At 44.4% G+C, this 11,972-nt stretch overlaps 1 protein-coding gene across 1 annotated transcript; it reads left to right on the forward strand.

Annotated features, from left to right (window-relative positions):
- Positions 1–8,288: 8,288 nt before the first annotated feature.
- LOC114709755 (BTB/POZ domain-containing protein 1-like) lies at positions 8,289–10,890 on the forward strand. Its single transcript, XM_037198970.1, is given in 3 exon segments — positions 8,289–8,395; positions 8,397–8,527; positions 8,530–10,890. Coding segments are annotated over 3 exon segments (1,446 nt in total). The 5' UTR covers positions 8,289–8,303; the 3' UTR covers positions 9,753–10,890.
- Positions 10,891–11,972: the final 1,082 nt, after the last annotated feature.

An 11,972-nucleotide genomic window follows, 5' to 3' on the forward strand; every position in this document is an offset into this window, starting at 1 on the left:
GGTAGAAATATCCATTCCAATATAATAGCTTCCCTCTGCATTAAAATTCCTGTAGGAGAATGCTTAGAGGGTAAAATAACCAAAATGCAATCAAGCTTTGGATCCACATGATCCACATGTACTACCTGTACTTTCTTTTCCACCAAGGCCAATTCTCTCTCAGCTTCAGCAGATAATTCTTTTGAACTATTTAAATCTTTGTCACCTTCTAAGGTTTTGAACAAATTACTCATTTCATCTTATTTTAACTCAGCAACAGTTCGTAGATAGGAAATGTCCCAAATAAACTTTGAAAGTCATTAAGAGTCTGTAATTAATCTTTCTTAATTTGTACCTTTTGGGGTCTAATTTTTGTAGACCTATTTTATATCCTAAAATAAATTAGTAGTATCTCCTCTTTGTATCTTTTCAGGAGCAATTTGTAATCCTGAACAAGGCAAAATTTTCTTTACTTCTGGGAATCTATCAGGAAGGGTGGTACTGACCTTCCCCACTTCCAACAGTGGCTAACTCAGGCACCTATTATTTTTCTGAATGGTACCATATGCCATATGTCACATGCCAAATATTGTTTTAAACACTGCCTGAATATTTATGTATTTACATTCAAACAAACAGAAAGGACTGCATCAACATCCTCAGTGATAAGAACTGAGGCAAATATTACATGTGGAATTTATCAGAGATTATAAAATTATTATAATCTGAGGTAATTATTTCTCAAACAGATCATTTTTCTTTTGAGAGGAGGGAGTGTCTTTTGTTTGGTTTTCGACAGTGTCATTAACTAGAATTACATTCAAACTCAGTCCCAAGATCTTGATGCTGAGCTTGAAGAAGAATGGCTAACTAGCCTTCAATGTACTACCAGGGACTCTTGTACTAGCAGCCACTAAGCTGATCATGTCCAGTTAGTTCTAAGCCCATTCTCTGAGCAGCAGTAGTAGGTGGAGGGTGAGGTCCACAGAAATTTTCTACATGTTCACGCAAGGGTCCTGTGGTCTGTGTGTGTTTCCACCTTTCTCCCATCTCTCTTCCCCAATTATCTTGCAATGCTACACAATTCACCCTTCAGTGTCATCTCTACAACCTAGGAGGAACAGGCAGCTTGCGCATGCGCACAGAAGCAAGCTAAAACTCATTCTGCACACATGCCCTAGAAGTAAGGTTTAACTTCCCAGGACCTTTCACAAGCCTGTTCACAGTGGCTCCCTCAGTTCCTCATCTTTGGGCCACACCCACCATTTGTGCACCAAAGCAAATACCACCTACCTCAGCAGGAGTTCACGAAGCCCAGAGCAGTCAGTCAGGGAGGGAAAAAACTATGGCGCCCTTCTGGAGAGGAGCGTGTGGACGTCAACCGTGAGGAACATGGAGAAGTGTGGAGCATGCGCAGAAGGACACATTGACGTCACCCATTCCTTGGGCCCTCTCTTGACGCCTCGTCAGTAGTAGAGACTGACCGAACAATAGGCCTTGAGTGTGGGCATTCCTGGGGCCCCACTTCTCTCTGTGGCTTCAGTCCACTACTAGTCATGGCCCGCAAGGTCTATTGGCGATATATATACATAGTGAGGAATGAGAATGGTGAAGAGATAGCTCAGGTCCCCACCTTAGAGGCTGCCTTGGCAATGGTGGGTGGCAACCCTAGTGGAGGTGACGCCTGCTGCGTAACGGCACTAAATAACGGGGGCCGCCAGGTCCGTGAGGGCCAGAACGACTCTGAGTAGAGCAGTAGGGACCCGAACTCCTCTTCCTCGGAACCTCACCAGGAGGAGCCAAGGCCCTCACCCGAGCCTGTGATTAGGATTCCAAGGCGCCGTTCCTCGCGAAGGCGGCGGCGAACCACATTGCAGTTCACACTGGGGCAGGTCGAGGAAATGGAAAAAATGTTCAAAGAAACCCAGTATCCAGATGCGCTTGCCAAGAATGTGTCTGGCACCAGGAGCTATCCCCAACCTCCCTGTTGTCTCAGGTTGAGGTGTCCTTTTGTTCTTCCAGGCCCTGGTTTCCTATCATCCATCCCTAAGCCACTGCTGTCTTCTCCCTCGGTGGTGGGTACAGGAGGGTACCTTGTGTAGGGGTCAAGATCAGTATTAGCATGTAGTGTCGACCCAAAACAAGTGTACATAGTCAACACCACTCGTTTCATATCATATTTTAATTTCTGTAAAATATAGAGACATGAGTATAGTGTACCAAAATACTCACTAGTGTAAAGTTCACCAGTGTTAAGGATTTACACTTTGTTGGGTGACCTCCTCACCAGTAGTCTCGTCATCTTTTCAGGGACTATGTACCTATCCATCAACTCCTTTCTGTTTCCCTTTCCCTTCCCCTGGTGCTGTTTTTTAATTTAGTACAATTTACTCAGCATACACTTTGGCATTTAATTTTAATTTTTAATAGTGTGTTAAAATTAAAATCTTTATTGTTTAGAAACTTTTATAAGAGGTGAAATCATTGCAAAAGCAAGACTAGTTCTGAGAATGAAAGTTAAATGGGGTGTGAGGGAGGACAGCAATATTAAAAAAGTCATAGAAATCATTTATGACTTTGCAGTTCATGTAAAACACTGCCAGCTAAACATTTGTGGTTTTCTTTCCACAGGAAAGAACTTGCACAAGTTTTGAATATTCCTGAAGTCAATGTGAAGGTCAGTAAATCCAAGCAAAGCCATTGAACAGTCAATCTACAGCCTTCCTCATGTCTTGGGAAGCCTTGTACTAGGCACTTTTTTTATTCAAGATTTTTTTTCATTTTACATACCAACCACAGTTCTCCCTCCCTCCCCATCTCCTGCTCTCATCCCTACCACACCCCACTCCCATATCTACTCTTCATAGATGGTAAGGCCTCCATTGTGAGTCAACAAAGCCTGGTACATTCAGTTGGGGCAGGACCAAGCCCCTCACCCCTGCATCAAGGCTGAACAAGGCATCCCACCATAGGGAATGGGCTCTAAAAAGCCAGTTCATATAACCAGGATTAGTCCTGGTCCCACTGTCAGGGACCCCACAAACAGATCGATCCACACTGCTGTCACCCACATTCAGAAGGCCTAGTTTTATCCCATGCAAGCTCCCAGCTGTCAGTCAAGAGTCTGTGAGCTCCCACTAACTCGGATCAGCTGTCTCTGTGTTTTTTTCTCATCATGGTCTTTCACAAGCCTGTGATGCCCCTGGCTCATATAATCCCTCCTCCCTCTCTTCAACTGAACTCCAGGAGCTCGGCCAAGTACTTGGCTGTAGATATCTGCATCTGCTTCCATCAGTCACTGGAAGTAGGTTCTATGACGACAATGTAGTCCCCATCTGTCTACAGGAGAAGACCAATTACGGCACCCTCTCCACCATTGCTAGGAGTCTTAGCTGGGGTCATCCTTGTGGGTTCTTGGGGATTTACCTAGCACCAGTTTTCTCCCTAACCCCATAATGGCTCTCTCTGTCAAGATATCTCTTTCATTGCTCTCCCTTTCCATCCCTCCTCCAACCTCACCATCCAGATCCCTCATGCTCCCATTCCTCATCCCCAACCTTGTACCCCCTTCCCAGTTTACCCAGGAGCTCTTAACCATTTTCTCTTCCTGGGGTGATCCACACATGTCTGTCTTAGGTTCCTCCTCTTTACCTGACTTCTCTTGAATTGTTTATAGTAGCCTGGTTATCCTTTGCTAGAGAGAGAGGTTGATGCACTGCAGCTCTAGAAATGCTGATGCACTGCAGCTCTAGAGAGGTTGATGCACTGCAGCTCTAGAGAGGCTGATGCATTGCAGCTCTAGAGAGGCTGGTGCACTGTAGCTCTAGAGAGGCTGGTGCATTGCAGCTCTAGAGGCTGGTGCACTGCAGTTCTAGAGGCTGATACACTGCAGTTCTAGAGGCGGATACACTGCAGTTCTAGAGGCTGATACACTGCAGCTCTAGGGGCTGATGCACTGTAGCTGTAGAGAGACTGATGCACTGCAGCTCTAGAAATGCTGATGCACTGCAGCTCTAGAGAGGTTGATGCACTGAAGCTCTAGAGAGGTTGATGCATTGCAGCTCTAGAGAGGCTGGTGCACTGTAGCTCTAGAGAGGCTGGTGCACTGCAGTTCTAGAGATTGGTGCACTGCAGCTTTAGAGAGACTCATACACTGCAGCTCTAGAGATGATGCACTGAAGCTCTAGAGAGACTGAATACACTGCAGCTCTAGAGGCTGACGCACTGTAGCTGTAGAGAGACTGATGCACTGTAGCTCTAAAAATGCTGATGCACTGCAATTCTAGAAGCTGATGCACTGGAAAATGCACTGCAGCTCTAGAGAGGATGATGCACTGTAGCTCTATAGTGGCTGGTGCACTGCAGGACTAGAGGATGATGCACTTCAGCTCTAGAGACTGGTGAACTGCAGCTCTAGAGAGGATGTTACACTGCAGCTCTAGAGATGGTGATCTGCAGCTCTAGAGACTTGTGCACTGCAGCTACAGAGAGAAGGTGGACACAAGGCACAAGAGAAAACACCCACGGTCTCCTGTTTGCAGACTCTTGAGTGTGACTTTCCAAAAGCCTCATTTCTGATTTCCCCTTTCCTCTTACAGACGTAATAGGTAGGCTTTAGGAATCAAACATGGGGAACTCTGACTTAAAGTGAGCCCACATGAGTCAGCCACTGGGGCTTTATTCGAGTTCATGGGGGCATCAGGATGGTAGTAGGGCTTCTGGTCCTTTGGTTGGTCTTCTTTACTTAATAAATCCACATAATAGGCAGGGAGATAAAGTACATGGAGTTACAAATGTGCAGTTTGACTTGAAAACTTCCCAATAAAATGGACCCTCATTCACTAGGAGCCTGAGAGGATGGTGATATCTAACAGTTACTTGTGACTGTATTTCCATAGCTAGACAATATTTAGGAACAACTGATTTATGACTAGTTTCCCCATACCATTGTGGACCATCTTACTTTTTAGCTTTTGAAGAATGATGGGCTTTAGATGTCCTGGTGACTCAGCAGGGCCTAGTGTGCCCTCTGTGCTGGACAGGATTCTAGAAATATAGCTGAAGCAGAGATATTATTCTTCATCCTTATCATGGAGAACTTTGTATAACATGAGAGAATATACTGTTCAGATTTACTATGAACATATACTATTCATGAAAGAATATATTCTGTTCAGATTAACCATGTGTGGAAGTTAACCTTTCAGCTGAACTCCTGGAGATGGCAAATGTTTCAGTGTCCTGTATGTCATTTAGGTTAAATTTGTCAACTTTCTCAAACACTGGAGGCTGTGATGTCAAACCATTGTCCATGACATCTCTGCCTACCACCTGTTTGCTCTCCTGAAATTTCAAGTACCAACAATCCCATTGGCACTCTTGAAGGCTATTTTTTTCTAAAAATCTCCCACACTTGTTTCTGTTGATTAACTACTTCATACTGAAGATTACTTTTACAAACAGAAAACTGTTCCCCTCCATAGGCCTTTAAAATGTGCTAACATTTTGTGATCTACAATCTCTTCCCAAACAAGAGGAATGTATCACTAGTGAGGAGGGTATTCTACAGCTGATGGTCAAATGTCAGAATGAAGACTTTCCTTTACCCAGTTACCATATATTGAATTAACATCAAGGACCTGGAACAAGTTGTAATCTAAGCTTTCCATACAATAAAAAAAGAAACCACTGAAATGTCTATACTTCTGGAAAAAGACAAAATCATGGCCTACTGCAGAAGTTGACACACAGCTGGTATTTGCTTTTGTGAGCTGAATAGAAAGTCAGTGTTATGTGGCTTAAAGAGGTTTTTATCTCTTGGCTCTGGGATGGAAGCCAATGCTAAATCCAATCCTGTCCTCCTCTGATTTTAGACATGTTTTGTCAATCGGAGAGCAGAAGAGAGGAAGAGTGAGAGGTCTGTAGTATTACAGAGCATACCTCCTCGTATTGAAAGGGTCATTCTCCTTAGGGAAAGGGACGGCAATCCCCAGAGTGCAATCTATGTTCAGGAGCAAGATGGAAATTTGGTGACACATGTACTCAATGTACAGCTTAACTAAAATTCAGCACTCATGTTAACAATAAAATCATGAATTTACAAGTTAATTTCATATGCTTTCTCGGGTTTTGTAGTATATAGATGTACACTCTTTGGGAAATGCCATTTAAACAAAATGACAACTTCTGTTTTTTGGGGGTGACATTTCTAAGTCATGAGTATTGCTTGCATAGATGACTATTCCCTATACACGTTAATTGTGAAACAGTGGATCACTTAAGCCTTTTTGATTCAGGCTCATTTGATCCTTTGAACAAGGGACTCTGTAGTAACCCTGCAAATGGAGAATTTAAGGAGAATGTGGGCACAGAAAGTATTGATGGTGATTTCTTTATATTGGGGGGGGGGCTTATACCAATTCTTTCTTTATTCTTTTAGTGAAAATAGATTTTTCTGTCACATAACATATCCTGATTATGGTTTCCCTTTCCCCTACTCCTCCCAGTTGCCCCCACTTACCCTGCCATCTGAATATATCCCCTTTTCTGTCTCTCACTAGAAAACAGCTCAGGTGGATGGAAGCCACCCAAAGGCCAGCCTGGGTCCTCAAGGCCTGGGCTGGCTAAAGACATTGACAGGGGGAGGGTGTCATTATGATGAGCAAATGTATGCTGGAGAAATGGGAGAAAATGAGAGGCAGAATGGATCACGTGCTGTGGAAAGAGGTGGAACAGGAGAATCGAAGGTGGTGAGGAGCTGGCTGAGGTAGGTGGCCTGCCTGTCACCCAGGGAAGTGATGACACTCGGGTCTGGACTGCTACAAAGGCCATGTTTAGGTCCGTGGTCCCACTGTAGCCAGGGGCTGAGTTGATGTCCATGGCATCTGTTGCCACCAAGGGCCATGAAGATGCCCAGGGTCTGGTTAGTCAATTCAGACAATTTTGTTGTCTGAGAGCCGTGCTGCTGGTGGTGCCACACTGATCTCGGTGACCTGAGCTGCCACAGGGGACATGGTAACATCTGGGCCCGAGATGCTCTGGAGGGCCACCTCTGGATCTGTGGTCCTGCTGTAACTGGAGTCTGTGTTAACATCTGTGGCCCATGTTACCATAGGAGGCCATGCATGATGAAATCCAAGGGCAGTGCTGACTCAGCCCTGCCCTGTGTTAGCCCTAGCAAAGCTGGCCCTGCCCCTCACTAGATACTGCAACACGAGGGCTAACCCTGACCCTCACTGGTGAGCTGGCCCCAATGACTCGGGCATGGAGAACTGGCCCCTTGTACTCAGGAGAGATGGCCCAACCTCTCAACACAGGCATGAGAAAGATGGCCCTGATGCCATGGGCATAGGAGAGCTGGTTCCACTGCTCACCTGAGGGGGCAGCCCAAGTATCAAGGACTGACCAGCTCAACTACCACCCAGGTCCATATCCAGGTCCTTGGATTGGCCCACCCTAACATCTACCCCATCTAGGTTCCTGCTGGGGCATGTGAAGAGACTGGTTCTACAGATCTCCATGACTAGGGGCAACCGTGGTATATCAGAGAGGAGTTTCAGTGAGGATCCAGTGATGATGGTGTACCAGAAACCAGAGGCCTTGAACCAGACCAATGACTCATTGCAATTTTCATTTTCAGGTGGGGTTGATTGAACAAAAGTGTATACTGCAGGACACACCAAGGATCCCAGTGCCACTCAAATGAATGAAGAGATGTTGAAGAGGCAGGAGAGACAGAGGAGTGAAGTGGGCTTTTTTGTTTGTTTGGTTGGTTGGTTTAGTTTGGCTTTTTGTTTAATTTTCTTTTGGGGGAGGATTCTGCAAGGTTGAAGGGAGGATATGGAGGGACTGGGAAATGAGCAGAATTAGGGTGCATGATGTGAAATTCCCAAAGAATCAATAAATTGTGTGTGTGTGTGTGTGTGTGTGTGTGTGTGTGTGTATGTATGAAAACATATAGGCTTCTAAGGGGTAATAATAAAATAAACTATAGCCAAGCTATTGTGGTACACACCTTTAATCCCAGCACTTGGGAGGCAGACCCAGGAGGATCTTTGTGAGTTCAAGGCCAGCCTGGTCTACAGTGTGAGTTCCAAGACAGCCAGTACTACACAGAGAAACCCTGTCTTGAAAACCCCAAAATAAATAAATAATAAAATAAATAAATAAATAAATAAATAAATAAATAAATAAATTATAATGTAATAAGTGAAACAAAAACTAACATGTTAGAATTGAATAAAATGTGCCGGCCTCGGGGCGGCTCGACGATGGTGGCGGCGCGTTGGCTGCTGGCACAGTGAGCAGAGCCGCGCAGCGGGAGGATGGCCTCGCTCGGGTCGGCCGCGGCCGGGGAGCAGGCGGGCGGGGCTGAGGCGGAGCTAGGTCCTCCGGCCCCTCCGCCGCCGCCGCGCCCGCGCCCGCGCCCGCGCCCTCGCCCTGCAGCGTGAGCCGCTCTACAATTGGCAGGCCACCAAGGCATCGTCGCTGAAGGAGCGCTTCGCCTTCCTCTTCAACTCGGAGCTGCTGAGCGATGTGCGCTTCGTCCTCGCAAGGGCCGCGGCGCGGCGGCCGCCGGGGGCCCGCAGCGCATCCCCGCCCACCGCTTCGTCCTGGCGGCCGGCAGCGCTGTCTTCGACGCCATGTTCAACGGCGGCATGGCCACGACGTCGGCGGAGATCGAGCTGCCGGACGTGGAGCCCGCCGCCTTCCTGGCGCTGCTGAGATTTTTGTATTCAGATGAAGTTCAGATTGGGCCAGAAACTGTTATGACCACTCTTTATACTGCCAAGAAATATGCAGTCCCTGCCCTGGAAGCACACTGTGTAGACTTTCTCAACAAACATCTTAGGGCAGATAATGCCTTTATGTTGCTTACTCAGGCGCGGTTATTCGATGAACCTCAGCTGGCCAGTCTTTGTCTAGACACAATAGACAAAAGCACAGTGGATGCAATAAGTGCGGAAGGCTTTACTGATATTGACATAGATACACTCTGTGCAGTTCTAGAAAGAGACACATTAAGTATTCGAGAAAGTCGACTTTTTGGAGCTATTGTACGTTGGGCAGAAGCAGAATGTCAGAGACAACAATTGCCTGTGACGTTTGGAAACAAACAGAAAGTTCTAGGAAAAGCACTTTCCTTAATCCGGTTCCCACTGATGACAATTGAGGAATTTGCAGCAGGTCCTGCTCAGTCTGGAATTTTGTCAGATCGTGAAGTGGTAAATCTCTTTCTTCATTTTACTGTCAATCCTAAACCCCGAGTAGAATACATTGATCGACCACGATGCTGCCTCAGAGGGAAGGAGTGCTGCATCAATCGATTCCAGCAAGTGGAGAGCCGCTGGGGCTACAGTGGAACAAGTGACAGAATCAGGTTCACAGTTAACAGAAGAATCTCTGTAGTTGGATTTGGTTTGTATGGATCTATTCATGGGCCCACGGATTATCAAGTGAATATACAGATCATTGAATATGAGAAAAAACAAACTTTGGGACAGAATGATACTGGATTTAGTTGTGACGGGACTGCTAACACATTCAGGGTCATGTTCAAAGAACCTATAGAGATCCTGCCCAATGTCTGTTACACAGCATGCGCAACACTCAAGGGGCCAGATTCTCACTACGGCACAAAAGGACTGAAGAAAGTCGTCCATGAGACCCCTGCTGCAAGCAAGACTGTCTTTCAATTTTTCAGCTCCCCTGGCAATAACAATGGCACTTCAATAGAAGATGGACAAATACCAGAAATAATATTTTATACATAACCTAGTGTTACCGACCATTCAGTCTAATCTCAAAAGCATAAACAACTGGCCACAAATAGTTTGAGTGTCTTGAGTATTTATAATTACAGAATAAGAAACATTTTAGTTTCTTAGAGGAAGCAAAGTTTATTTAAATCTCTGCATGATTCAAAGGCAGATTTTCCATTTTCTTGTAACCCTCGGGGCAAAGAGAACCGAGTTTGTGAAAACCGAAGTCTTCCCACTTGTCTTGTGTGATTTCATAGGTCCACTGACTCGTGATCTTTCAGTAATTTGGGAATTGAAAGATTTTTTGTCATATATAGCAGATGTGGGTGTTTTCGCTTTTTTTTTATAACTTGTTTTTACTATTTTGAAAGTTAGGTGAAATGGGTCAGTATTTCTACAGAATTCTTTTTAACTCAAATAACTAATTTCAGAAAATTAAGAAAACTGACTTTATATTTGGGGTTTTGAAATATCTGGTTTTTAGCACTTGAAATAATGCTAAAAGTAAGACTAAAAAACACCCAAGAGAAATTCCAGTACATTTGCAGAAAAAGGGTGTTGTTGTAATAGTGTGGTAGTGTATTGCATAGTACTGTTTCAAAGCTGTAAGTGGAGTTTGTACAAATTCACAATACCTGAAACAGATCTACAGGGACAAGCTGAAATGGAGTCTTTACCACTCCTCTCCCACTGTGCCTGTCCTGGGTGCTGCCAGTAATTGCTAAATGGCTGAGATGTGATGGAGGTGGAGACAGACACCGCTGTAGTGCTGCAGTGACCGGACACAGCAAGAGAGGACAGAATGCTAAGTTCCTAACAGCTGCTCTGAAATCAAAGCTGTCCACCCAGTACTGCTGCCGAGAAGGAAGGAGACTTTTCATCACCTGCAGAGAAAGAGGCTTGACTGTGTCTGTAACCTGGTTAGTGGGCTGGCACATCTATAGTAAGAGGGGTCAGAAGGATATCTGACAGTGTGACGTTTCTACATTTTTATATAAAGCAGATTTTTAAAATACAAGTGAGATAACATTTTCCTCTTGAAAATGATTATCTTACAAAAAAATAAACCTTGTATAAGTTAAACCGAAGGTGTATCAGTCTCAGATAGTTGTGGAAAATTATTAAAAATAAAAATTATTCTAAGTATCAACTTAAGAATTTTTTCTAAGTAGGATATAAAGGATTTCATCAAACGCAATATTTTGTATTTTCACAAGGTCAGGGAGGTGACGTGCTGGTGACCAGGGTCTCCTGATTTTGCTGAAGAGAGGGAACTGGTTTCTGTTTGCTCTGGTACCGGGATCTTGTGTTGCCAGCTTCAGTTAGCTGGAATACCTGTGGAATGTGTGATTCTGCATAACTGAAGTTCAGCAAAGACTGTAGTAACCATTTGGGGAGGTATTTCTTCCTTAACACGTATTGCATGCTTTTGACGTTGGGGCATTGCCATGCCTTGTTTTTTACTGAAGAATGGCATGGAATGTAGTCAATGGAAGGTACAAGAAACAGAACCACTCACTGACATTGGGACATCACCTGGAATTTTTAGAATAAATTGATCCTTTTTGTTTAAAAAAAAAAAAGAATTGAACAAAATGTCGTGGGTCTAGGGTCACTCAGAGATTCACTGTGACCATGAATAAGTTTAAATTAGCACAGGCTGTATTAAATAAGAACTTGTGCCAGATGCTCATGACACCAAGACTGCAACTGAGATGGCTCCCAAGTTGCAGCCCTGGTCATATTAATCCAAGGCTTATAAAGTCAAAACTACAAGATTACATGTGTTCTGTCTACACATAAGCATGATCTAATTTTAACATATATGTTTCGCAGTTGTCCCAGTCATTGAGCAGAGTAAGCAAGATGGATTACAAAAACAGAAATAGTAGTTAGTCCTATGATCTATTGTCTTGCTAGAACAGCAGATTTTACAGGATCAGTCAATTTAAGAACAATCTTCAATGTTTTGGACAAACGGGGGTGGGGGGTGGGGATGAGCTGCTAGGACACAGCTTGTACAAGCTAGGGGCTTGCATGTTTGAGGATTTTTTTTTTGGTTTTTGGTCTCTCAAGCATAGTAAGTCTAACCTTTAAATGTTGATAATCATTACATTCCCCCCATTGAGTTGTACAAAGAGTCAAATATCTGACTCTGTGATGGATACCTGTTATTTCTAAAGCCTTTTGGTAGAGGGAAACCAGTTTCCTTTTAGACAAATATTCCAGCCT

This window comes from Peromyscus leucopus, chromosome X, assembly GCF_004664715.2.
Source record: "Peromyscus leucopus breed LL Stock chromosome X, UCI_PerLeu_2.1, whole genome shotgun sequence".
Taxonomy (NCBI): domain Eukaryota; kingdom Metazoa; phylum Chordata; class Mammalia; order Rodentia; family Cricetidae; genus Peromyscus; species Peromyscus leucopus.